At 37.5% G+C, this 27,703-nt stretch overlaps 4 protein-coding genes, 1 long non-coding RNA gene and 1 other non-coding gene across 7 annotated transcripts; 3 read left to right on the top strand and 3 right to left on the bottom strand.

Moving 5' to 3' along the window:
- Positions 1 to 2,065: 2,065 nt before the first annotated feature.
- On the bottom strand, positions 2,066 to 2,874 carry LOC110763919 (large ribosomal subunit protein eL29z). Its single transcript, XM_021966818.2, has 3 exons — positions 2,717 to 2,874; positions 2,485 to 2,588; positions 2,066 to 2,378 (listed from the first exon to the last, which is right to left on the bottom strand). The coding sequence occupies exons 2-3, from the start codon at positions 2,584 to 2,586 to the stop codon at positions 2,295 to 2,297; spliced, it is 186 nt and encodes a 61-aa protein (XP_021822510.1). The 5' UTR covers positions 2,587 to 2,588; positions 2,717 to 2,874; the 3' UTR covers positions 2,066 to 2,294.
- Positions 2,875 to 3,727: 853 nt separating this feature from the next.
- Positions 3,728 to 6,316, top strand: LOC110763917 (small COPII coat GTPase SAR1A). Its single transcript, XM_021966816.2, has 3 exons — positions 3,728 to 4,115; positions 4,214 to 4,345; positions 5,813 to 6,316. Exons 1-3 carry the CDS (start codon positions 3,987 to 3,989, stop codon positions 6,131 to 6,133), a joined length of 582 nt encoding a protein of 193 aa, XP_021822508.1. The 5' UTR covers positions 3,728 to 3,986; the 3' UTR covers positions 6,134 to 6,316.
- Positions 4,795 to 4,926, top strand: LOC148297275 (small nucleolar RNA snoR83). The gene has a single exon (XR_015833363.1). It is a non-coding gene; the product is annotated as a small nucleolar RNA snoR83 (small nucleolar RNA).
- A 1,359-nt stretch (positions 6,317 to 7,675) lies between the features above and the next one.
- LOC110763918 (small COPII coat GTPase SAR1A) lies at positions 7,676 to 9,352 on the top strand. The gene is made up of 3 exons (XM_021966817.2): positions 7,676 to 7,959; positions 8,061 to 8,192; positions 8,709 to 9,352. The coding sequence occupies exons 1-3, from the start codon at positions 7,831 to 7,833 to the stop codon at positions 9,027 to 9,029; spliced, it is 582 nt and encodes a 193-aa protein (XP_021822509.1). The 5' UTR covers positions 7,676 to 7,830; the 3' UTR covers positions 9,030 to 9,352.
- Positions 9,353 to 9,561: 209 nt separating this feature from the next.
- On the bottom strand, positions 9,562 to 18,262 carry LOC110763916 (calmodulin-binding transcription activator). 2 transcript variants are annotated; one of them, XM_021966813.2, is made up of 14 exons: positions 18,069 to 18,262; positions 17,859 to 17,983; positions 16,966 to 17,091; positions 16,371 to 16,486; positions 15,441 to 15,529; positions 15,258 to 15,303; positions 14,707 to 14,839; positions 13,928 to 14,029; positions 13,774 to 13,832; positions 13,174 to 13,590; positions 11,674 to 12,368; positions 10,736 to 11,282; positions 10,030 to 10,338; positions 9,562 to 9,943 (listed from the first exon to the last, which is right to left on the bottom strand). In XM_021966813.2, the coding sequence occupies exons 2-14, from the start codon at positions 17,908 to 17,910 to the stop codon at positions 9,896 to 9,898; spliced, it is 2,739 nt and encodes a 912-aa protein (XP_021822505.1). In that variant the 5' UTR covers positions 17,911 to 17,983; positions 18,069 to 18,262; the 3' UTR covers positions 9,562 to 9,895. The 2 variants fall into 2 exon arrangements, with proteins under 2 accessions (XP_021822505.1, XP_021822504.1); XM_021966812.2 differs by having other exon boundaries at positions 14,707 to 14,845; positions 18,069 to 18,260.
- A 3,816-nt stretch (positions 18,263 to 22,078) lies between these two features.
- LOC110763932 (uncharacterized) lies at positions 22,079 to 27,665 on the bottom strand. Its single transcript, XR_015833112.1, has 3 exons — positions 27,429 to 27,665; positions 23,034 to 23,097; positions 22,079 to 22,303 (listed from the first exon to the last, which is right to left on the bottom strand). It is a non-coding gene; the product is annotated as an uncharacterized LOC110763932 (long non-coding RNA).
- Between the last annotated feature and the right edge of the window lie 38 nt (positions 27,666 to 27,703).

The raw sequence follows: 27,703 nt of genomic DNA on the forward strand, positions 1-27,703 counted from the left end.
GGTATTTTATCGTAGTTACATCGATTTTTTCCTCAATATTTTCATATAATTTTTTTGGCAAATTTATTGAGGTGATATTTCTAATCACTCAAACGTTGAATTTGGTCAACTTCTTGTTGAGATTATAAAAATTTCGACAATATCTCATAGAAGATATTTAAATTTTTCCAATTTTTGGCATATGTATAAAGTCAGCAATCAACAACGGTCTAAAAATTCCAATTTTTGACATATATGACATGCATTTTTCGTGTATATATTAGATCAGTAACGGTCTACAAATAAGGATACTAACTTCTGATTAATTATCACGTCATCAAGAATTGAGTGAGCATTTGTATAAGGTCAAGACTCAACTAATGGTATGTTAACACAAACTCGTAGCATTGTTCTAGTTGGGTAAGATTTAGTGTTAATGCTATGCTTTAGCTGACGTTAGTTACTTTGCATGTAAATGTTTAAGTTGAAAATTAGTAATCTAGGAAAGAGCAAAGTGGATAGTGCGGGGTAAAATTTTGTTTTTTTCTTTTTTCCTTATGTAATTATTTAGAATATTTCACTATGTATTTTTTTTATCTTTATGTGAAGGTGAGTCCAATTGCCACATCATCCACTCCCCGGCTAGGATACTACGTTTTCTTGTTTGAAATTCCAGGTCTAGTCGAGCTGTCTGAGATCGATTGTGCATCCGGTTTTAAAGGACTTACTAAAATTTATTATAATAAAGGCTGGGCTATCCGTATAAAAAAAGTATCGGCCCTATATCTACGTTTCATTTTGAGGAAAGAAAAAGTTTCTACATTGCTATTTCAGTTGTTAATAGCCCCTTCTTTTTCATCCAAAGCTTAATAAAACCATCCATTGAAAGATTTTAAGCTTAAAATAAAGCTTAAATCAAGCAATAGGTCTTTTCTCCTCTTTCTTTTGTAAGGATGGATGGTGGAATGGGAACATTTAAACTTTGGTAAGTTACAAAAATATAAACTCCCTAAAATATAATTACATATTACAATATATTCTACATTTGAAAGGAAAAGATTTTTGGCAAATACCTAATTTTAATTTTATTTTGGTAAACAGGCCGAACTGGAGACACTAGTGGATCACTCTTGAGAGAGAGACTAGTGGCATCCGGTCGAGGGACATTTGACACAAGAACAAAGGGTAAAGCTCTGTTGTTCTGCTGTTAAACAACAGATTTTAATATGGAGGGTCGTCCTTCAGAATTTTGAACTCGGAGCATGAAACGCTATATATAACACCGCGATGAAAGGAATAGCCTTTCATCACAAAAGAGATATAAACCCAAAAAAAAACGGTTTTAAAAAAAATCATCCCAGGAGCATGATGACACACTAGAATGAGATTGGCATGCAATCTGAGCTCCTACTGCCTCATTGAAATGAGATAGGCATGCAATCTGAGCTCCTGCTGCCTCGTTGTAATGAGGGTGGCATGAAATCAACAACATGATTAAAGGGGATGATATAATCTGAGCTCCTACATTCCTCAGTTATTTGATCAAACTCTTTGGTTGCATTCATTTCAATCCATTCAATTCTAACAACCAAAACTACCATAAGCCATCCATGATGATTATTCTAACCCGAAAATCAACCCCATTAACAAAAACAAACAAAAAACAATACATCATATCTTAACTGCAACCACAATCTCCGTTTATATCCCTAGTAAATCTGCAGAAAAACATATCTACAACAGTCCGAAGGCTACAAATTAAAGTTGTGAACCCAAAATTTAATCTGGAAAACACATCAATGCATACTAGACAACATCCCAAAAATTAAACTCAGTGAAACCCCCGATGAACAACAATCTTCACAAAAACCCAGATATGTGATCCTAACATCATTCATAAACATTTCTGCTTACCTGATATGCTAGTGAAACATCAGAGAAGCTAGCATGAGCATAGACAACCTAAAACATATATCAACCACATAACTACCATATAAGCAACCGCAGGAAATTGAAATTCCCATGTAATTCAAATAAATGAACTTCTTGTGCTGAAATATAGGAAAACTCATCCATTCCAATCAAAGAAAGAAAACATAAAGAGCAATAGAATTAAGTCAAAAACTTATATCCATAACAAAAGTAGCATTTCAGGACTGCTGCTCGTACATGTAAATTGAAATGAAATCCACTAAAGTAACATCAAACTACTATGTTACTAATGACAAATTAAGCATAAAAATGACATCAAAACCAAAATAACCCTAATCAGGGAAAACCCCAAACAGAGCCATGATTTGAGGTCAGCTCCCACTCTATTCTTCCTCGGTGGCTGATTCGTTCTTGGTGTTGTTGTGCTTCCTGGCGTACCTTTGGTTCCTCAGGAACTTGGGGTCCATCTAAACCCAAAATCCAATTGTTATGGCAAAAAAAACACCCCCAAATACAAAGCAAAATCAAAATCAAAATCAAAATTAATCAAGGGATGTAAGTTGAAATCAGTACCCCTTTGGTTGAAGTGTGGCGATGCCTCTGAGGCTTCTTGATGCCGTTCCTGTGAGCCTTGCGGGACTGGTTGTGAGCGGTGTGGTTCTTCGACTTGGCCATCTCTGCAATCACAAACCCAAAAACCCAAATACAAACACAAGTAATTAGTAGCAGAAATGAGCTGAGAATCGAGATAGAGGATTGAAGCAAGAGCCTTTTCTAGTCGAGAGAAGGAGAAGACGGCACGAACCAGAAAGAGAACGAGGGATCTATCAGCGACGTCACTTGGCTGTTAGGGTTCTCTTTTGACGCAGCGAAATGAGAAGTCGGGCTTTATATGTGAGCTCCTGGAAAAACCCTAGCTTCCGGCTCTTGTATTTTTATAATGACGAAAGTGCCCATCCATTGCCGATTGGAATAAAAATTCGGTTTGTGCTTGGTTGGGCTGGCTCGTTTAAGAGCCCAGTCGTGATAGGATTGGACTTTGTTGGTATCATCGAAAACCCAATTCCTCTTTCTTTCCCTTCTGACTTGCGGATTTCACACAAGGGTCTTGCTAAAATAAAATATAAAAACAATAGGAGAAGTTGTGGGGAGAAATTAAAGAATTATGAATAAAATAAAATTGAAAAAAAAAAAAAAGGATTGTTAACAATTATTAATCAAATCAATTGTGTTGTGTTGTGTTGTGTTTGAACAAAGGGTTATATAATATATAACGTTATGTTGTGTTGTAAATAAATGGACATTGTGTTCGATGGAATTTGAAAAAGAAAAGATTTGGTATTTCAGTCAACTAATGAAAGGTAGATGCATTTTCTATTTTTCTTTTTTGAATACAAAGCGATAATATAAACTACAAGAAAAAAATAGACGTGAGCTTAAATTAGATTAAAGTAGTTGATGTGTTTCTCCACTATGCACCCGAATTCGAATCTCATACCCGTAATTTAGATTAGATTAAAGTAGAATTATTTTTATAAAAAAAATTATAAAAAAGAGATATTTCTCACGTGCACTACCAAAGTATCATCATTTCCTTTCTATATTGCAAAAAAGGGATGTATTTCATCTTTATTTTGTAAAGAGGAAAAGTAAATTAACGGTACAAAGTCAAAACGACAGAGAGGCAAATGCAATTACAAAACAAGAAAGCAAGCCAATCAGATTTAGGTAAGTATATAAAAATTATTTTCCAAATGACATAATATTTCCCTTACATATTTAATCAGAGTTAGGTGAGTATTTATATCCACCCCAATAGGGTGAAAATTAATCTCACATAATTCACCAAAATCACCACCATCACTTGCTTGCAGAGCCCAGAAATCCACCGGCTCCAGTTGTAACGCTGAACTGGCACACAAACGACAACACTTTACACCCATTTAAATAAATTTTCTTTATTTCGTCATTATTTCATTAGTCTGATTCGATCTCTGTAGTCTCTGCGCTTGATTTGTTGTGGGTATTTGGTATTTCTCTCGCTAACCCACCGATCTGGTCCTTGAGAAGAAGCCATGTTCCTGGTCGACTGGTTCTATGGCGTCCTTGCCTCTCTGGGCCTATGGCAGAAGGAGGCCAAGATTCTGTTTTTGGGCCTCGACAACGCCGGCAAGACCACCCTCCTCCACATGTTGAAGGATGAGGTTTCTCTCTTTCTCTTTTATCATTATCATGGCTTATTTTTGTTGGGTGTTTCTTGATTTTGATAAATATGTATGTATGTGGTGATGGGTTGTTGCAGAGACTAGTGCAGCATCAGCCGACCCAGCACCCAACTTCGGAGGAATTGAGCATTGGTAAGATTAAATTCAAGGCTTTTGATTTGGGTGGCCACCAGATCGCTCGCAGAGTCTGGAAGGATTACTATGCTAAGGTGTTTAGACTCTCCCCCAGTATTAGATTTGTAATACTTAGTTGTTCTAAGATTTGATTGATTATAGTTTTCAGCTGAAACATGATCTGCACATTGCTTGCTATGAATTTCGTGCTTGCACTATAACGATGGCTGCTACTAATACGTGAATCATAATCTTTTGTTTTATTTGGGTGGTAAATTATGTTTCTGGGTTAAAAATCTCATACAATGGTACAGTTTATCAGATTTGGGAAGGATTCCTACGCAGTACAGATTGTTTCTAACTTTCATTTATTTATATATTTCGATTTCTTTCTTTGTTTTCAAATTTTTTTGGATGATTGTAGCTTTTGTTGCTTGTCTACATCATGTTTTAATCCAACTATTCGGTTGATCTCAGTAGATGGGAAAGCTGAAAGTAGTCATGATTTGTTTGCTATTGCTGGTTCGCATGTTTTGCCATCATAATCCCAGCTAAAATTTCCTTTTGGTTATCTGATTCATGGGAGGCAAATATTTACAATGGAGATTTTGCTGAGAGCACCTTTTTGGTTTTCCGTCTTTCTGGAGGTGTTTTACTTGTGTCTTTCCATACATGGTGTCCTATAAAAGCTATCATGATTCCTGAATGTGGTTTGGGCTAGAGTTGATGACCTATTCTTCCATTAAGAAAACCTGGGTCTCAAAGTTTTATTCTGTGGATTAACTTGACGCTAAGTATTTTGTAGTTTTAGAAAACAACATAGAGTATGGTTCAACACCTTAAACCATGCTTTTCTGTCTTTCTTTTCCTGTTTATTCCTGACGTATGGGAAAATGTTTGAAGTCAATTTTATATGTTTGAGACCTTTAATTCGCAAAAATAACTTATTGTTGCCATTCTGTCCTAGCTTTTCAAAAATCACAGCATCAACTTACATGTATTCACGCACATGCTTCCTAGTTCTTTTTCCCTTTCTAATAAATAACTTTGTAGACCTACTCCATATTTCCTAGTGGAGAAGTCAGAAGAGTGAAAAAGAGAAGACAACCGTAAGAGATTTATGAAAAGTGGAAAGTGGGTTTATGACTTATGAGCTATTCCAGACATTTGAAGATTTAATTGAGGTTGCTTCTCTTCACAGGGGTGCCAATTTGTGTGGTGATTATATTTTGAATTAGACTTGAGGACCTCTCAAAGTAAATGCTTAGTATTTACCTTCTTGCATTCAGTTTGGTCTCCCTTACACATACCAAGTACAGTCTATATATCATCTCTGCCCTCTCACGGTTTTCATGATTGCATATCAAATTCTTAGTTTTTTTCCTGCAGCAAGCTCTACTTTATCAAATATATAAAGTGCTATAATTCCTTTATTGCTCAAGTTTGTGATTCCTTCTTTCCTGTTAGTGAATTTGAGTTATCTAGTACTTATTTGGAGTGTGCCAAAGTAAATAAATGCTGCAAGTTTTTAATTCAACTTTTTTTTTCTCTGTTGTGAACAGGTGGATGCAGTGGTTTACCTGGTTGATGCATACGACAAGGATCGTTTTGCAGAATCAAAGAAGGAGCTGGATGCACTCCTTTCAGATGAAAGCCTGGCAACTGTTCCATTTCTTGTGCTGGGCAACAAGATTGACATCCCCTATGCTGCTTCAGAAGATGAGCTGCGATATCATCTAGGACTGACTAACTTCACTACTGGGAAGGGAAAAGTGAATCTTACGGACACCACCGTCCGCCCCCTAGAGGTTTTCATGTGCAGTATCGTCCGCAAGATGGGGTACGGGGATGGCTTCAAGTGGGTCTCCCAATATATCAAATAGAGAGTAGAGTAGGGGGGGATCCTTTTTGGCGTGTAGTATTTGTGTGGTACTTTTTTCCTGCGAATTTGTAGTATCTGACCACAATTATAATGGAAGAGGATTTTCTTATTTGATTTTTATCAGATTGAAGGATTAAACACCCTCATCATAATATATCAATTTGTTGCAATGTTCGATTTTAAATATGGGCTTCTTGAACCAGATTCAGTGTGATTCTTTTCTGATGAACTATTTACTATTTTAAAGCATTGTTTTTGGTTGAATAGTTTCATGTTCCTTTTTTCTTTTGAAATTCTTAATTGTTTGAACTATATTTCCCTTCTAGTGATGTGTTGTACCCTACACTTTTGTAGCACTGATCATTTCTCTGGTTGTGCTGGTTTTGGCATGTTCTTTCTAATGAGCAACCCCCAACCCTCTTCCTAGCAGCCTCGACCCCAACCCCCTCCCCACACATCCTCAGCCGTCAACCACCCACTTCTCCAGCACACACAACACCATCGATGTCCCTTTGTCTATGTCTCTCTGGAACTGACTGTGAAAAGTGAAACTTTAATTTCCTAACAAATCTGTAAGATTTAACACGAAGAGCTGTTGGGTTGGGAGAACACGAGGAGTGTGTGTGTGTGTTGTATGTGTTTTCTTGTTCGGGTTGGGATTTTTGGCTGGCGTTTATTGATGTTGATGTGAGATTGAATGTGGGTTTTTCAGCTTGGCCAAGGAGGGGTAGGGGTGGTTCCTTGTCGGTGTTGGGTTGGGACCTTCCCTCATTGAAATTGATGACGATGGGGTCATGAGACATTCTTCGCTAGTGGTGGTGGGAATGGAGGATTTGGGTGCAGAGCTGTGGAGCTGGTACCGTAGGAGTGATGGGAGCATGAATATGACATGAAAAGAAACAAAAGTGGAGATGAGGGACTACGGCAGTTATCTTGCAAATTCAATGCCAAAATGTGAATCGGATACAAGGACTGACACCTTAAAGCACAGAATGTTACAATAACAATGAGCTCAAATCTCGTAAAAGAAGGGAAGGTTAATTAAAAAGAAATTCTTAAGCTCCGGTGGTTGAGCTCTTTCATATTCATCTATGCAAGCAGAAGTTCGAAATCCCCAAATACCTAATGAATGTTTGTGTAGATCCCAAAATACCTTCAAGTGATTGACAAACACAACTTTAAAATTTTAGGGAAATAAAAAAAGTGATGATCTGGCACTGGCATTGTACCGGATAATCACCCTAAGCTCAGCATGCCCTGAGATGACTCCACGCATGCATTTTTGTCAAGGCTCCTTCCCTCCACTCTACCAGTTTCCAACTCGATGGCTAAGCACAACGCAATGACGCGTACCACCCAATCACATCGCTCCACGTAGGATCCGCACTCCCCAAACCGGCATTTTACGGTCACCATACGTATCCACCGGATCCACGTCATCACCCTTCTCTCACCAAACCTCTCCGCTTACCTACCAAAGCAGTCAACACTGTCCAGCTTTCGCACTCTTTGACTGTCCGTAAAATTATATAATTTCCCGGAAAATCTTTCAAAATACCAACCAAAACAGAAAATTAGGATTTTACGTCACTTTTCCTTAACCTTCTTCTTTCGGAGTCTGGGTTAAATTTTTGTTTCAGTGGAATTTGAAAATCTCTTTGCTTTCAATTTCTCTTCGGATAATAAGAGAATCAAAATATGTTTCTGGTGGATTGGTTCTATGGGGTTCTGGCGTCGCTAGGGCTATGGCAGAAAGAGGCGAAGATCTTGTTCTTAGGGCTTGATAATGCCGGAAAGACCACCTTGCTTCACATGCTCAAAGATGAGGTGCCGAGTCTCTCTCGTTCTCTGTCTTTATTTGAATTTCTTATTTGGGACGATTGCTGTTTCGTTTTGAGTTGAACAAGTTAGGGTTTTTTTGGTTGCAGAGATTAGTTCAACACCAACCGACCCAGTATCCGACCTCGGAGGAACTGAGTATAGGGCAGATTAAGTTCAAGGCCTTTGATTTGGGTGGCCATCAGATCGCTCGCAGAGTCTGGAAGGACTATTACGCCAAGGTTTAAATTTTACCCAAAATACTAATTCAAGTTCTTTGATTTTTGATATGGTAATTTAGAGTTTGATTTGATTCGTTCTTAGAAATTGTGGTTGCATGTTATAGATGTTGGATAAAAAATGAAAAGTTTAGCATATACATGCGTGTGTATGGTATGTTTGTGTGTGTATATGCAATGGAATGGAACCCTATTGGAATAAAGAAAGAACAGAACCTTGGTAGTGACTAAATGAATTTTTAAGCCATCCCTTGTTTTTGTAGTCACATCCATGGGTGTGAATCACATGCAGTGAATTTCATGTTATTTTATTCCTAGTCCTTGAACTTGAAGTTATAGGTGCAGGGTTGCAGTCAAGAGTTTGGTCGTTGTGATTATTATAATGCCAATTGATGGTTTTTGTCAAATTAGTTTTGGGTTCTAACGGGTAATTTTCGCAGAATGGGGCTTAGCCCATGATTTGTCTTTATTTGATGAGCATATATTCATAGATGATGTGCCACCTTTTTTATTGTTTAGGTGGATGCTGTAGTCTACCTGGTTGATGCTTATGACAAGGAGAGATTTGCAGAGTCAAAGAAGGAGCTCGATGCTCTTCTCTCCGACGAGTCGCTTGCAACTGTCCCATTTCTTATCTTGGGAAACAAGATTGACATACCTTATGCTGCCTCAGAGGATGAGCTGCGTCACCATATGGGCCTGACAAACTTCACCACAGGTAAAGGGAAGGTGAATCTGGCCGATTCCAATGTTCGCCCCCTTGAGGTGTTCATGTGCAGCATTGTCCGTAAGATGGGGTACGGCGAAGGCTTCAAGTGGCTCTCTCAATACATCAATTAGGCGGAACAATGGAGAAGCAGCTGTGCCACAGGATATGGTAGTTTTGCTGCCGCTTTTGGACTCTCCATTAGATTTGATGTTCTCAATTTCTAAGCATAGATGCTTCTGTAAAGTGGATATGTTATCTTTAGATGCATAGCAGGTTTTTGCTCTTCAATTTTAGCTTCGAAACCCAGTGTGCATTTTCTTACTATTTCTTCTATAATGTTTTTTTATGTTCAGGATAGATTAGTTGTGTTAGTTTTCTTACCATGTATTGGTAATTAGATTGCAGAACCAATAAATATTTACAGAATGCCTACTCTGCCTTGATGCTTCCTGTTTTTCTACCTTGCCAAGTAGTATTGGTGACCACTCTCGCAAGTGACAAGCTACCATTCAATAAGTAGTATTGGTGACCACTCTCACAAGTAGTATTGGTGACCACTCTCACAAGTGACAAGCTACCATTCACTAAGTAGGGTCTCCCACTTTCCACTGTTCCTTTATCTATGACCTGCAAGTGATCAAATGTGGACCTAACCACCAAGGCTACAACTTCAACTACCAAAAGGTAGTGCTGAGGTTCTTCATTGATTAGAACATTGACCAAATAGTATGGTGGGGAAGCAGATTACACACACAAATATGAACAAGATGTGGTACTTCCACAAGAACACTAAAAACCAAGAAGCACATCACGACTGACCCATTATGATACGGTCACTGAGACTAGAACCCTCCTCCCAACAATCCTAAAACGGTCTGAAAGGGTCAAAATCGCAAAACTATTTGTTCTAGGCATTTACAAGTTATACAGGCTACACAACTACAGAGAGCTCCACCCCCAGTTTTTTCATTTGCCTGTCTAGACCTCAGGAATTTCTTCAATTATCCATGTTAGAGTCAGGGTCCAGAAGCTCTTCGAATTCCAGCTGCAGAAGATAAAGATTTGATTGGTTAATGTATCGGCAGAATTGTACTGTAACATTGAAAGATGAATTCTAACCAGATCACTCACCTTTGCTTCAATGTGGGTCAACTTCATCCGACTATATTCTTCTTGTGCTTTCTTTGAGCGGAACATGGCCTGAACCCGTACAACAGATCTCTCAATGCGCTCTTCAGCTTGTTTCCGGCTGGCCCGGTAGAAGTCTTCTTCTGTATCACTTTCCTGCTTCTGATCTAAATCGACTTCAACTGGGGCCACATTAAGCCCACGAAGCCCTCTTCTTTTCAAACGCCACCGCAAAACAGCTTTCTCAAGCACTCCAACTGACCAAAGAACTTTACGGTACTGCTTTCGCACTTGGAATCCCCGAAAAGCAGCCTGCATAAAATGAAAGTGCAATCAACCAATTTTTCCTGGACTCTCAAGAGTTAATCCATCACTGTTACTGCATGTATTAATCACCAAATTTTAAAAAATATATAATTCATTAACAGTCACAATGATATCATGCACCAAGAATTCACGACCAAACAAAAATCATACACCAACAATTAGAATGGAGCGCCTTTGGGGTGGTGGTGGTGGGGGGGGGGGGATACAAATGAAGGTTGCAATTTGACCAATCAAATGTAAAACTGATTGACCCTATGTGAATTGACTCAAAATGCCCTATTTAAATTTGATTTTCCAAAAGGATTTGGTTTATGTCACTGTGTGGTTCATACTAGCCGTATTCACTTGTCAACTATGCCAGAAAGAAGGGAAGAGGCTTTACTTGAATTTTGATAGCTTGACGGCGCAAACTAAGGAATTCTTGGCGCATCTTCCAGGTACGAAACCTATATTGAATGTGGGCAGCAGCTTTGATCTTTTTTCGTGTATCAAAGTTGCGAAAGGCATGTTGAATTTTCAATGCTGCAATTATACCACGTGCTTCAGCCTCTGGAGTGGAATACTGAACCGCTTTAGCCTTTAATTTTAGTGAGTTCTCCCTGAAGGCAGCCTGTATTCGTGCTGCAGCATCAGCAGCTGTCCGATACGCTGTCAAAGTATCCTTCAGATATATCTCGTCCTCACTGAGGTTCTCAGAGTTCCCTGCATAGTTTGAGCTAGTTTGAAGGGAACCACTAGCATTTCCAGCTATGCTCATATCCTTGAATTGTTCTACCAAAGCCTTCTCTGACAGATAAGCTGCTAAGCCATCATACCCCTTCAGGGCTGCAAGATCAGCAGCAGTGCATCCACCAGGGTTTTCTGAACTGGGGTCTGTGACCAAGTTTGGCTTTGCCCCTGCAGATAAAAGAACGGCAACCATTTTCTCCCTACACATGGAGACTTTTAGCATTAAGAAAATCTCAGAAGATATAATTCCAATCTCGTCACAGAATGCATTTAAACAATTTTACTCCACGTAAATCAATTTCAGATGCATGTAAAACAAACATCACAAAATCAATACGAGCAAGAGGATAAAAATTGTTGACATAAAGCTCAAGCTATCCTGCATGAGCAGAGGATATAGAGTTGGAAAAGTTCTACCATACAAGTATTAAAAGTTAAATAGAACACAGCAAACCTAAGTAGCAATGTAGAAGATATTTTTGAGAAAAATACAATTTAAATTAATAAGCAAATGATAAAACCATACCTTCCACAATAATTAGAATGAAAGGTTATAAATAAATAAAATATTAAAAAGAAATAACGTCATACCTTCCACAATATGCTGCCCAATGAAGGGCTGTCCATCCACGTCTATCACGAAAGTCTAATGACAAGCCTGACCATGAAAACAAGCGAACAGCCCATGCATATTCTAAAATAGCACATAAATGGATTACTCCTTGGCCATGAGCATCATATTCTTTGGTTGTAGAGCTGTCAACAACTTTCTCCAACAGCCAATCCTTTAATCTGTTCTTCAAAATGAGTTCGAACAGACCATCCTTTGCCAGTGGTAAGGGAGTTTTGTTGTCTTCAACTGCCTTCATCAAATATGCCCAGCTATTAGATATGTGCGAGGTTCTGTGGGAAAACTTCTTGGCTTCTTTCAGGGCATTCGGTGATACTTTATTAGATATAATGTTAAGGCTCTTAGATGAAGAGAAAAGTAAATAAGCAAGCCGCATCTGTGCTTGGAACTCTTCCCTTTTGTTCTCTTCCAAAGAAATAATTGGATCACTCAAAACAGGAGCCCGATATTCGAAGTTTAGTACTAGGCTGATGGGTTTATGGCCATCAATACTCATAAAAAGGTTTACTACTCTGGGTAAATGTGGTGGTACAAAACAGCGATACACCCCAGCCTGAACAATTTCTGCACGAAGACATACATCGCCACAAATACAGAGTAGATCGGACTTTGCAAGATGTAAATACTCTTGGTGAAAGAAGCCAGTGATTAGAATCTGCAAAGGGATTAGCTAGATGATAAAATTTATGTTGAGCAGTACAACCTGAATATTCAGGTTAATTAAAACATATAAAAGGAGGGTCATTCAAAATCAGGACAGATCAACATTTGTCATGCCAAGCTAGAGGCCTGAGAAACAATTATGAGGGCCACTTTTTTCAACCTTATATTCTTTTCCAAAAATGAAAAACAACAGAAGTTCATCCTCCACCAAAAGTCAAGATCCAGTTTCATGTATTTGCCTATTGACTTTATAATATTTATTTATTTTTTTCTTTACAGAAGGACTAGAACCTACGGTATAATCCTTACCCTGCCCACCCGATCCCAATGTCACCCGAGCCAAGGCCCAAGGGCTTTATTTGTTCTTATTGATGCACTAAATAAAATATGTAGCTCATTTGGATTTAGTTCTAAAAGCATATTCCTGTACTAATGAACATGTACATTGATCAGATTCCAAATAATTCAATTTCCCTGTCACATAAGAATCATTTATTTTGTTAAAATTTGCTTTGATATTTTAATATTTCAATATGTCACCATGATGTTAGGTATATCACATGATTTGATATGCTTGAATATTTTTTTTTTTCAACTAATATGAAATAACTTATCATTGTCAGCACAATTAAAGGATGAATGTCCCTTCTTAAACACTTAAATATGAGTTGTTAAAGATTTCCCATTGGAATTTCAAGAACAAGATTTCAACTTTATTCATGAAGAACAAAAGGTGGCCATCAACAGTCAATGAATAACATAAACAATAATATGGGGTGTTAAGCAAAGAGGAAAACCTTTGTTTTTTCGTTTGAAAAGGCCCATGCAGGTGACAGATCAGTTATATTAAATATTTGCTGAGGAACAGAAGATTGAAGATGATCAGCTGAAGGAGAAGCAAATGAATTTTGAGCAGCTAAAGATGAGGATTCAAGTGCTGGGTCTTCCACTGAGCCTGGAGGGTCTGCCATGACCTGGTTTATCCACCTTCCAAAACTGTCCTGACTATGTAATCCATCATTAACCAAAACGTCCAAGGAATCACAGGTGGTCTTGGCAATAGAATCCCTTATCTGGACATTTGAATTCACATCATACCCCACTGTCGGAACATACGGACTGTCTGGAAGATTGAATTGAATGTTATCACAACTCAAAGTTGGATTGGTTAAATTACCAAAAGCAGACATTTCAGCTGATATAACGCTGGCTCCCTGCAAAGACAAACCATTTATGCAAATGAGTTGCAGCAGAACAATGTGCAACAACATACAACACATGAAAAATATAAGAACTAATAAAATGCCAAATGTGTATAAGAAAGAATAAATTGCCAATGTGGAAGGACTAAAATAGATAGAGAGCATAAATTTAGAATTATGAATGATTCTACTTACACCACTTATGAAGCCATTTCCTACGACTTGATTCTGCTGGTCATAGCATGAGCCTATGTCTGGCACCCCAAAAGCCCACCACAGAGAGAATAATGGTTAATAATTTCATCATTTTGGGTTCTGCTCTAGCAATAACTGTTATCTGGTCACTTACCTCCTTTAGAATCATTTGTAATCAGAAGTTCCTCCCATTCAAGTGTATTGATATCATGGAGCCTCTTTTCATGATTCTTAACAGTCAAACCATCACCAGGCTCTGTTGATCATAAAAGAACCAAGGGTAAGAACCTTGTATATCCATTTTCAATAAAAATAGCAGAAGGAAATAGTAACTTAACTAAACAAGGAAAAAAAAATTAGTAAAACATCAAGAAGAATGAAAAAAAAATTCTTATCATGATAAGTAATTTATCTTCTAACATCACGAAGCTCCAAATTCTGTTGTGGTTTGCTGAAATGACAGAGACTATTCCCAAAACAAATACATATCATGATAATTGAGGTATTCCTCAAATAAAATTATTTGAGGGACACCCTTTAGGGTACCCTACGATTGTTTTTTCAACGATCCAATCCGTCTATTTTTCAAATCTTCATTCATAGACCATCCTTTCAAAAAAAATCTTGCAAATTGAAAATCATTAAGGCATTTAATTGGGACCAAAATAGGCGAACACGATGCTTCAAGAAAAGACTATAATAACAACCATCTAATTGGGTGGTCAAATGGTTTCGGATTGAAATGATTTTTTGCAGAGATGATCTTTGATGGAATATCTAAAAACTAGACAGTTCGGATTACTGAAATACAATGCATGGTGGGGCCTACAAGGGTGTCCCTCAAACAAGCTTATTTGGTGGGGCCTACAAGGGTGTTTCTATATATAACATAATTTATAAAAGTCATCTTGCAGAAAGTTCATATGCAGTCACCTGAAAGTTCATTTTCACCAGCACAATATGCCTTGTTAGCCCCAGAATCAAGTTCTTCTGATAAAAGCCAAGGAGCCGATGGGTCAGAGACAGAACTAGAATTATTTGAATTCACAGGTGTGACTGGAGAACCCTGCAACTGCATGGAAAGCAAACAACAGCAAAATACAAGGTTAGAAGATCTAGTTGGTTATTGAAAAAATGGCACAAAGAATTGGTTCCAGATATTGCCAAGTTATACCACTTATGCATGAAGGTATTACCAAGCTCTTTGTTTTATCATAAGAATAAGAAATCGAAGAGTGCCTCATGCAATTTGACAGAAGCCACAGAGTGTACAGTGTATAAAATTAGGATTAAATGTTTGCATCACACCTAATGGCTTTTCGAACAAGTTTAAACTGAAAATTGCTGAAAATTAAGAAAACAATACGCATTTCAATATTCTAAGACTGCAAACTCAATAATTCATGCTATGAAAAGGAGCATCAACATTCTGATTGTGCTTAATCTCGAAGCACATTTAATTAAAAGAGCTTTAGAAAAACCACCTCTTGGGTTTCACGGTAATGAACAAGGACTATATGTTCTAGACTCCTGCAACAGGAATACAACAAAACTTTCAGTAAGACTGCTCTTATGCAACAAAACTTTCAGGAGTCGTATTTTAGGAGATACAGTTATAAAACAATAAGGTCATCAATGGATCCAGATAAACTGTAATTATTACATACTTATCAAGCAGCCAATAACACCTCCGGACAAAGGTTGGGCTATCTTCGCCATGTGCATAGTATACATGAATCCTTTCTTCATAACCAACCTGCACCACACAAAAAATGACAAGATTTGATGAACTGAGTCAACTGAAAATAATAATTCCATAACAAAATAAGCTATAACAATCATGGTGAAAGGTGTACAAAGAATATGTTGAAACAGACAGCATCATTTGGTACATATAGGACAAAGACACCTTTTCCTTACACCCTGCCACTTTGTTACTTTTGTCTCTCAATCAAAACAGTGACCATTTTAGCAGCAAATTAACCACAAAAAAAAATACAGTATTTACAATAAAGGAAAAAAATCCATAGACATGAGGCCATTTGTAGGAGGTTGGAGTATGGTGCAAAAAAAAAAAAAATTCAACCAAGTTTTGATTAATGAGATTTTGCAGTTGATAAAACTACTTGTAATTTTTAAACCATCAAGCACCCCATGGTCCGAGTGGTGATAGCATTTCTCTTCTGCATGTCCATGGAAAAGGAAAATTTCCATCAGACAAGTTTCAATGTAACCTTTTCAATAATCAATCCCAATCCCAACTTTGTGGGCTAGTTAAAACAATACTGATATTCAAATTCTTCAATTCTTCGAGTCCTGTCTTCTATTAATAACTTGGGGAATCCCAAACATTATGCGGGGCCATCTCTTTTATTTAGTTAGGACATATTATTTCTCCAAGAATTATAATTTCCAGTCTAGTATAGTCACAGAAAACATTTGATGTTATCATGAAAATTACAAAACTTAGAAGATAAGGCTGGAAGTGTTGGGAAAACACCACAAATTCACTGAGAAAAAATTAGTCACAGAAATATAGTTGATGCCACAAGTAACACCTTAGAGAGGGGAAAAGAAAATGAACAGGGAACACTCACTTTTAAGTGTTCATGAGCTTCTTTAACTGTCTTCCCATCCTTTTTCTTCTTCCAGTTATGACCATCTTTCCTGAAGTTTCTAAGCATCTTACGGTCAAACAATACAATAGTGCCACCTGTGACATTTAGAAAAATTACCAAAATGTACAACACAACAGTTTCAGTATTTACATATCTCCTGTCAAAGTTAAAACTGGCAGAAGCTGTATGCTGTGTGCAAAACTGCCTTAGGCAATGGAAGTATTATTTCATGATAATGACTGTGTCTTGACAAAATAACAGTTTTATATATGTCTGACCTCATATGCAAATTGTTTTCATCTCATCATACACACATAAATGGTGAATTCTTAATTCATCAAGTTTCACGAGGACAGCATTTAATACTCCCACTTATAAGAAAACTTATACCGTAAGTTATCTGTAGAAACATTTTCAAGAGAATACGAGAAAGCTACTGCAAATAAAGTTGCAAGTTTCATCATGAGTTAACAATAGGAATAGTTGGTGAAATCAGATGGGGATGAAGTTGCAGTGGGGGAACAATAATTCAACCACATGATATAATTTTCTTACAACTGTAACAGATATTTACTTTTGGGCAAGTTCACTGGCTTGACATAGATGGTGAAATACTTGTAATTGTAGAGTATTGCATGAATTTCATTTGGGCGGAGCCATCTTGATTTGGCTTCCTCCATAATAGTCCCAACATCCAAATCTGTGCATGAAACAAGAACCCCCAATAAGAAAAAAAACCATGTGAAATTTTACAATCCGATCAACAATCCACAGTCATAATCAGAATAGCAATAAGAACCAATACAGGCACGTAGTGACTAGAAAAACTTAACACAGGAAAACAAAGTCCGATCCAACCATCTGAACTGTACCGACATGATACCTTATCTATGTCATTCTATCTGTCCTCGTCTTATCCTTTGCTCCCAGGGCAACGTCACTCTTAAGCCTTTAAACTATCACAACTTTGCACTAGTAAAATCTAGTTTCACATGATTATTTGGCATCACAAGGCTGGCGACTTGGGAACAAATCATCCTGAGCTTTCATTCTACAAGCTCACCCAGCAACTTTGCAATTGTTACTACTACTTATCAATAAAGACAAGAAAGGAGGTTCTGTCCTTTTAGGCATTTCACATGCGTCGTTTCTTGCTCTCTTTTAATTAGCACATAAAACTACTTTTGATACCTCTTACTCATGCCAAATTCGCTTCTGGATTCACTAAAAGCACTTCCTAAATGAAAATCCAAGCTCGATGCTCTTGCTTGCTTCCATTGAACGCGTAAATTAGTTTTGAAAAAAATGATCATCCAAAGCCAAAATTCACTTTCTTCAACAAGCAAACCAAAAAACTTTCCATTATAGGCCAAATTATACATACACAAAACCAAATAACAATTTATCTTTTAAAATGAAAAATAATAATAATTAAAAAAATAAAAAAAAAAGGAACTTCGTCCGTACCTTGCATTGTATGGAATCCATGAATCTCTGAACCCCCAAGCTGCTTTTCCATGGTCAATAAAACCACCACGCAACCCCCAGAATGAAGAATTCTCTCTCACTCAAAAGCTTAAACCCATGAAAACCTAAACCCAACAGAAAATTAAGCAATAATTTCTCAAAATCAAAACAAAAACGATCAAAAGCAAAACAATAACAAACTGAAATTACCTAAACAAAATCCAAGTGAAAGAGAAACGTCGGGAGCTCTAAACAGTCTTCTTCTAGCTCAGAAGCCTTCTATGATTGTCAGTTTTTTAATAACATTAAAGGCACCAGTCGAAAGCAAGCTGACTAATAAACAATTCTAAAAGGCAGGTCCTTTCGGCTTTTGCTGATTTAGAAAATGAAACAGGTCAATAAAAGAAAAATGTACAGGACAGGTCAGCTGCTCATCAATGCGGGTGGGTTTTCTTCTGCTGGGGGTCGCAGGATAACAATTCTGCCAAGGTAGATATTGGCCGTCCATTGATTCATACGCGGCAGATCTTCAGCCACTATTTAGACAATTGTTCCATGCATGGTTTTTTTTTTTTTCTTTTTTCCCGAACTCGATCAATTTTTCGTTGATTAAAGTAGTTTAGACTGTGACATTCGAAAGTAAAAAAGTATCTCACCGAGGTATTTGAATTGTCCTATGATACGTAACTGATTTCTAACTGTTAATTCATATGAAATTCGACATGCAATATTCATGATTTTTTACATAGGGGTGCTGCTAAGCGTTACTCGTTTTTTTTTTTAATTTTTTGATGCGGGCTAAAGCGTTAGTCGTCGTTTGTGGGCCTTGGCTTGCTTTCTTTTTTAATATGGATGCTGGTAAAATCTGATTTAGAGATCTGATGTCTGTCGGAACACCACCATGTATACATCTGAACACAACGTAACAACCTTTGATGCTAAATTGTTGGTGGCGCCGTACCTTTTTAAACTAGACTGAAACACATTAATATTATTGTCTTTTCAAACCAAAGCACACGATCACACCATAATCATAATAATGGTTAGAACTATGTTCTCAGCTACTGACTGAATTCTCCTTCATCATATTAGTTCCCCACGCTTGCCCCACCGACAGTGCATTTCATTAGAAGGGTGTGTACTAGGTTTAGGTCAAATACGTGTTGCACACTCACAAGGCAATGGCTGGATAGATATTGATCTAGGCGATTGTGCCATTCCATGCATGGTTTTCCGAGTGAAGGTGGGGTTCGAACCTCCCTAACTCCTATGCGTTGAGCAAATGTGTCACAGAACAGTCTGGATTCAGCCAAACCCAAACCTAAGATCACATTGTAGTCTTGCATAAGAAATAGATGACAAAGAACTATTAGTTTATTTAAGTGAATTTTGAGTTCACAAGTTTGGGTTTGGCTGAATTCCGACTAGGACAAATAAGGACGGAACAACAAATTTTCCAACGGGTGAGCTAGCTAAAGTTATTAACTTTCTATAGAGATTTTTGTAGAAATGCACCTAAACTTATACACCAATTTCAATTTGTCACCTTAAAGACAAATTTAAAAGAAATGCCACCTTAATTTTTCAAAATCTATGATTTATCATATGACTTTAACGCCAGCCAATTTTTCATCCATTTTCAAGGGTATTTTAGTCTTTGCAATATGTAAACCCTCTGTTAGGGATGTCAATTTTTCCCACATGTAAGGGTTTTCGTGGGGATTCAATCCTAATGGGTCGGGTATGAACGACAAAAAACAAGTATGGGGATGGGTACGGGGAACTTTTTGGGTATGATGTTCGGGGATGGGTAGGGATGGTATTTAAATCCCCGACCCAAACCCTCCCCATTTAGAATATATATATATTAATTTTTTGATGAGGTATATATATATTATAGTATGTATAAATATGCTATTGAAGTGATTGTACGGACTAAGTTTTATATTTTTATATTATTATATACTTATATAATTTATTCAAATCTTAAGCCACACTACTTATTTATTTAGTTAACTTCCAATACATATATAAACATTCTTATATTGTCTTATAAGTATATTATATATATATTCATTATCTTGCCTTAGTAAAAAAAAAATTCAACAAAGTAGTTATATATTGATTTTTTCTTCCGTAATGGGACAGGTCGGGGAACCCATTCTCCAATGAAGGTGGGAATGAGGAATCCCTGATATGAATATTATGGGTATGAAGGCAGAGATGGGGGAAAAAAGCTTAATAGGGATGGGGATGAGAATGACATACCCACCCCCGATTCGACCCATTGCCATCCCTACCCTCTGTGAAGCTCATTTTTCGAACAAAAAAAAAATCAGAAAAGACAAGAGTAATACTTTTATGCATGAACAACACTCAAACTTTCGGGTTTCGAATTTTTTTTGTTGAGGGATCTTTGCAAGTTGTCGAGTTACAGTGACTTTGGGATTGATGGCGACTTTACACTACATTGTCACTGGGACCCTCCAAACTACGGTACAACTTTTCTTTCTACTTGGGACCCTCCAATTTGGGATTATGTTTTGAAGTGATGTAGCTTTGTGGCCTTGGTACAAGTTGTAGACTTGGTCGCATTTTAAACCTATTTTGTGAAGTCATTTTGGCAACTTTTGTTTTGTATGTCAATTTCCATATGATGTCTTTTGTCAATTTCTTTCTCAAATTTGAATTAGTTCCTTTGATTATTTCCCTAAAAAAAATTTGTGACCATAAAGTTTGAGTGTTGTTTAGGAGTAAAAGTCTTGCTTTTGGGGTTTTAACTCCCTTTTCTTCGCCAAAAAAGAGCTTAAAAGAGGGTTTACATAGCTTTCTATATATATTCCATCAAGGAATCCCTTAAATTAACTTATTTGAGGGATACCTTTGTATGGCTCACTTCGCATTGTATTTCACTAATCCAAATCGTCTATTTTTTAGATAATCATTCAAAGATCATCTTTACAAAAGATCACTTGAATCCGATATCATTTGACCACTCAATTGAGTTATTGAAATTTTAGTAGTTTCTTGAAGCACCGTGTTCATTGATTTTATAGGACACAATTGGATGTCGAAACGGTTTCCAATTTGTCTAATTTTTTGCAAGGATGATCTATGAATGTAGACTTAAAAAATAGATGGTAAGGGTGTCCCTCAATAAAAGAGGACTATATATATATATATATATATGACAAATCATGAATTGGAAAGACTAAATACCCTTGAAAATGGATGGAAAATTGGATGGCCTTAAAGTTAGATGACAAATCATGAATTTTGAAAAATTAAGGTGATATTTCTCTTAAATATTCCTTTAAGGTGACAAATTGAAACTTGTGTATAAGTTTAGGTGACATTTATACAAAAATCCATAAAATCTAATTATCATTTTTTTAAAACTTATAAACCACGTTAGTTTATATGACCCAAAAAAAAAATCACGTTAGTTCATAGCTTCATTGGCTAATTTCCAATAAGCATTATCATAAAACAAATACATATTAAATGTAACCGAAAAACACATATTATCGAAATGAAAATATATTCAACAGAATTGAAAGTATACGTATTTTAATGTGTATTTTTATTGCTTGCATGCAACTAAATTCATGAAGAATTGGACTTTTTTGGGCTTTAATAAGTTAATATATATTGAGCAATATTTAAAACAAGTCAAATATATAAGTTCGATGTTTTTTTCCCTCAAAAACCACATTGGCCCGTAGTGTGGTTCCGCTGGTGGTGACAAAATGTGTTACGCCTAGTTGGCTAGAGCATTGTGTGCATTGCCCTCAAGTTCGATTCCTATTGTTATAGATTCTCATTGAAGTCCAATGTGTATTTTTTTAAATTCACTTTGTTTTTGGCATATTTACTAATTGTTATGCATACATTGTTTTTGAAATGTGCTACAACGACTTGTTGATGAGTACGTAAGTAATTTCTTATTGATGATGTATGTGGAGCATGACATCTTATCAACCATTAAAAACTGACCAAGACACAACCATATATGTCTCAATTCAACGTACCGACGTGTGGTGCTAAATTGCCGGTGATGCCATACCTTGTGTATATTTTTGACCACATTATAGCTTAGTCTAAAGACACAACTTTTTTTCTCATTGTCCTTTGAAACCAAAGCACATGTCACGCCCCGATTCGAAAATAGGGACTATCTCCGAATTAAGGCATGAATCATACCATAGTTATAAAAACAAACTCCGATAACTATGATATGATATAAATAGAGCCAATAATATTACAAACTTATTTTAATAAGTACAAAGTCAGAGTCACAGTAGCTCAAAGTTAGTTACACACACCACAGTAATATTCCACACAATTTATTCCTTAATAATTTTACAAACAGTATCTAACAACACTGATCTAGTCCTCTGGTGGAACTTCTCCTACCTCGGGATTTGCATTGAAACCTGCAACATCTATTAGGGTGTGAGCATTTTAATGCCCAGTAGAGTACTGTAACATCCCCCCCCCTTCAAAGCCAGCTATCACTGCTAACCAAAGTGGCATGCATTACACAATTACAAAAATAAATAAGTCATGCATATGCGATGATGTCATGAACTCACTCCCTTCTAAACCCACTAATTCATACTTTAGAGCATCAAGCCTGCATGTCCCATACCATGCATTTTACCACTGTGGCTCCGAATACCCTAAAATACAAATTAGTGCCCATCCATCCCTTACCCCAAGTTCATTTTGTTTACGAATTTCTCAACTTTCACTTTTTGTTAGAGGCCCTGCTCCCATCACCTTAATATATTCAAGCTCTGCTCCCGTCACCCGAATATATTCCACATTTTTTTCCTGATATATCTAAAGTCTTCTCCCACCCTTTAGATATACCTTAAACTACGCACAGACCCAACACAACTGTATTTGTGATCCATATGTAAATGCAGCTCAAATGTTTGTGGAATGATGACAATTCAAATAAAAACAATAATATTTCAAATTTATTCACACGGATAGTAATATTCATCAAACATCATATAATATTCAATAAATATCCATAAAACAACATTAGCATTCACTTAAAGATACACACCAAGCAAAACAACACGATATTCATATTTAATATTATATATAAACACCAAGATTAACAGTGATATAGTCTAATCATTGGGGAAAAGTTAGAGACCCTACCTCGTATCCAAGAAGCTAAAAGGACGAAATTACCCTTCAGAGGTGGTCGGGTTCTCTCCCGTTCCTAGATTTGGATAAATAAATAAATAAATAAAATAACATAAATTAAGTTAGAAAAATCTAATTTTTATAAAAACATTTTTCTTTCTCAACATAGAGAGTGCACCCCACTCTCCAAGCTAAACCCCTCAAAAAGTCCCGAAACCTATACCGTCAGACTCGGATCGAGAAATCGAGTTGGATGGACTAAAAATATGGCGTCGGAGGCTGCCGGAACAGCCGCCACGCGCCGCCACTTTCCGGAGCCGCGAGTGGGCTTGTTCCGGTTACTGTTCATCGTCTTCAAAAATCCTGCAACTTCCCCTGTTTTTCCAGTTTTAATCCCAGATTTTTGTGAGACCTTTTGTCCAACCAAACATCAACGAAAATGAGCAAACTCAATATGGTTTTGAAGCTTAGTATCTGTAGTTTCTAACCCAACAAACCAAACTGAAAACGGATCTAAAACGAAGGAGAAAACCAGCTCCAAAATTAGGCTCATGACTGGTTTTTCTGCAGAAAACAGACTTTTTTCCAAACTTTGCACAAGTGTTCAACCTATCAAAACTCAACCAAATTCGACGAAACTAATTTTTATTTGTTCCTTGCCATGTCTAGTTTAAAACCCAACAATTGACTTCCTCAAACACTCAAAATATTGGGAGAAACAGAGATCCAAAGGGAGGCTCGCAGGCTGAAAATTTCCAGAAAAATAACATTTTCCAGATTTTGTTCAAAATTGTTTTCAACCATTCTAACACCCCAAGTGGTTCCTAAGGCTTCTAAAACTCTTCTAACTTCATACCTATCACTTGAACTCATCAAAACTCAAAATGAAACCAAAATCAACAACACCCATAGTTGAAAAAAATGATCTATACACCCAATCCGAAAATAGAGATTCAACCTCTTCCAATTCAATCTTCCTAACATTCAATTTGTTAATTATGTAGTCAATTAATGTGTTAATTATGTAGTCAATTAATGTTTGGCACCTACTATGTTTGGCACCTACAATATTTGGGGGGCTTGACTAGGTTGGTTGCCTAACTTGGTTGGTTGCCTAACTTGGGGGGCTTGACTAATGTCTTAGGAATTTGTATATATATGTGTTGATTGTAAGTAATGAAACATAAGTGAAAAATCAGAAAATATTCTACAACTCTCATTCTCTCTACACTTTCCACTCTCTACTCTCAATATTCTCTATGTTTTAGCATGGTATCAGAGCCTATGGCTAATCCTTAAGATCCTCTATCAAATTGAGAGTCGTTGGCGTTTTTTTCATGTTGCTGTAAATTCTCTTGTTTCTGTTAAATTTCCTCTCTTTATTTGTATGGGCAATAAGTCCCTTGGCCACGATGGCCTAATTTGTTTCCTATGGGCAGTACGTCTCTTGATCACCATGATCTCTTTCCTCCGTGAGCCTCGTCATCGCTCACCGAGCCATTTCCTTTCCTCCGCGAGCCTCGTCACCGCTCGCTGAGCCTTTTCCTACTCGGCCTTGTCTCTGTCCTGCCCAGCTACACTATTGCCGATGTTCCCTTTGCACAGCCACTCTGGTGTTTGCATCATCTCTTTGCTCTCTAACGAGCTCTCCTTTCAACTCTCTCTTTCCAACCCCTCTCATTGTTTAGCTCCCGTATAAGCTCTTCTCTGTGTTTGAGTTTCTCTCATTGGGATTTCTCTTCCCTATTTGCTCTTCTTTTCTTTATTGATTTTATTTGCTTTTGCCAACTTGTTGGCCCAAGGGTGTTTTATTTTCTTGTCTTATTTCTATCTTGTCTACCTTTTTTTTCCTTTCCAATTTGACTATTTCTCTCTCTCACGCCAACATCTTGTGTTTTCTTATTTATGGTTTCTTTTCTCACCACCTATCACATACTTCTTACTTTATTCCCCTTTATTTCCTTAAATTATTTCTTCCACTCTATTTCCATCCCATTTTTGTCTGATATATTTCTTCTCCCTTGTTGCCTTTCACTTTTCTCTGTGTTACCCACGGGTGTTTTCTCCTCATCTCTTCGTTCTCATGCACACCACATTTGTGCCTAATGTTTTGGTGGGTATCAAAGTTTTCTGTCTACCCATATATATATATATATATATGAAAATCTTTTCTTTGCTACCTCTTCTCTTTCACGCCAATAACTTGGCTTCCTTTTCCCTTTATTTTATTGGACTTGTTTTGCACCATATGCCTCTTCCGTTTCAACACCTCTTACACTTGTCCACATCACCTACCCTATCTATACAATATTCATCCCTTTCTCTCTATGTGTGCATACACGTCATCCACCTTTATTCATTTTTAATCCTTCTTTCTTTTTGGGTTGCAGACTCTTTTCCATCTTTTATTCCTTTTCTCCAGTTGTCGGATGCCCATCTCCATTCCACATTTCCTTGCATTTGTTTCTACCACGAGACTGGCATGTTTGAGTCTCTTTACTATTATTTCATTTTCTCTTCTTCCAAATCTCGACCCTCTACCAGTGTCAGATTTGAGGGGGAGATAGATGCAACTTTATTTGGGTGCTGCAACTTTATTGTCATTACCGGTGTTGCTTTCTCCAAATCTCGACTCTCATACGTCGTCGGATTTGAGGGGGAGTGACACTGCTGCTCATCTATTCCGCTGCCTGCAATTCAGTTACCTATCTGCCATGACTGATTCTTCTACATCTGAGCTTCAGTCAGCTTCTGTTTCTCAAGTGCCACTGCTCTTATGGTTCTGACAATCCCTTCTCTTCAGGGGGAGAGGAGGAGTGAAGAGAAGTTGTGTCTGCAATAATGGAAGTATTTGTGACGTTGCTAGTATTGTTGTTGTTGCTTACTATATCCTTTGCTGCTGCCTTTTGTGTCCCTTTGCTGTTAACAGTATTGTTGCTCCTACCTGTTATGACTCTTGTTGGGGACAGTGTTGCTGGGGATAGTTATATTGCTCTTGCTGGTGCCAGTGTCTTAGATTTCTCTCACTTGTGCCAGTACCACTGATCATATGGCTTCATCGACCCCTTCTCTTCAGGGGGAGATGGGGAGTGAAGAGAAGTTGCCTCTGCTGTTGCTACTGCCACAGTTGTCTGCCCTGCCTTGTCTTGCTGGTGCCAGTGCCTTATATTGCTCTTGCTGGTACCATTGTTGCTCTTGCTGCTGCCAGTGTTGTTGTCTCTTGTTGAGGACAGTGTTGTTGTTGCTTCTACCGTGTTCTTGCCTTTACCGGTGTGTTTCCGATGTGGTTATGCCCGTTGACCTTACCTTTGCTCTTGACTTTCCGTACCTTGCCTTATCCTATTTTTTAGGGTTTGGTTGCCTTTGCCTTTGCTTGGGTTTGGTTTGCCTTGCCCTTGCCTTTGTCGTGCCTTACCTTATCTTTAAGGTTTTGTTGCCCTATCTGGGCTTTCTTTGCCATGCCTTGACACCTTGCCTTTGCTTGGCCTTTATTTGTCTTACCTTGCCTTACCCTTTCTTTTTAGGGTTTGGTTTTACCTTGACGTGCCTTTCCCGATTTTAGGGTTTGGTTGTGTCCTTGCCGTGTTCACAGGGTTTCTGTGTTCTTTACCTTACCTTTGCCGTGTTCACAGGGTTTCTGTGTCCTTGCCGTGTTCACAGGGTTTCTGTGTCCTTTACCTTACCTTTGCCGTGTTCACAGGGTTTCTGTGTTCTTACCGTGTTCACAGGGTTTCTGTGTTCTTTGCTTTGCCTTTGCCTTGTTCGCATGGTTTATGTGATCTACCGACCAACCGGCTGCACTTGGATTTGGTGTTGCCACCGACAGACCGAAATGATTAACTTCAATGTGGCCTTTGCTCCACGTGTGGCCCACCATGTAGTGGTCCCACGTGAGGGGGCATGTTGAAGTGGATCGACAGTTTATTAAGAAGAAGCTCGATGCAGACATATTAATGAAGGAAGTCTCTTGTTATAGCTTTCCACAACTCTCTTGGCAAGTTGGGCATTGGTGATATCTATGCACCAACTTGAGGGGGAGTGTTAATTATGTAGTCAATTAATGTGTTAATTATGTAGTCAATTAATGTTTGGCACCTACTATGTTTGGCACCTACAATATTTGGGGGGCTTGACTAGGTTGGTTGCCTAACTTGGTTGGTTGCTTAACTTGGGGGGCTTGACTAATGTCTTAGGAATTTGTATATATATGTGTTGATTGTAAGTAATGAAACATAAGTGAAAAATCAGAAAATATTCTACAACTTTCATTCTCTCATTCTCTCTACACTTTCCACTCTCTACTCTCAATATTCTCTATGTTTTGGCACAATTGACTCAAATTATTCTCCAAGAGATTAAAATCACACAACCACAAGGTTAAAACCAGAAATTTCGAAATCAACTCACCTTAGAAACTCTCTTCTTCTCTTCCTCCTATCTCCTCATTTCTTCCTCACCCCAACTTCCATTTCTTTCATCCGAAAATTTATCTTAGTTTAGCAATTAATTTTTTTCTTAGCTTAGACTAGGTGAGTCATCTATCCTAGGTTTACAACTCACCAAATTGAGATCAAACCAGATTTTTTTGAAGGGATTGTATGGGGGAAGGGGGAAGGAATGAAGGAGGGAAGAAGGCTTGCTTACACGTTGCCTCCCTTTTTTTTTTTTAAATAATTTTTTTT

The sequence above is a fragment of the Prunus avium genome, chromosome 1, assembly GCF_965620075.1.
Source record: "Prunus avium chromosome 1, drPruAviu1.hap1.1, whole genome shotgun sequence".
In the NCBI taxonomy this organism is placed as follows: domain Eukaryota; kingdom Viridiplantae; phylum Streptophyta; class Magnoliopsida; order Rosales; family Rosaceae; genus Prunus; species Prunus avium.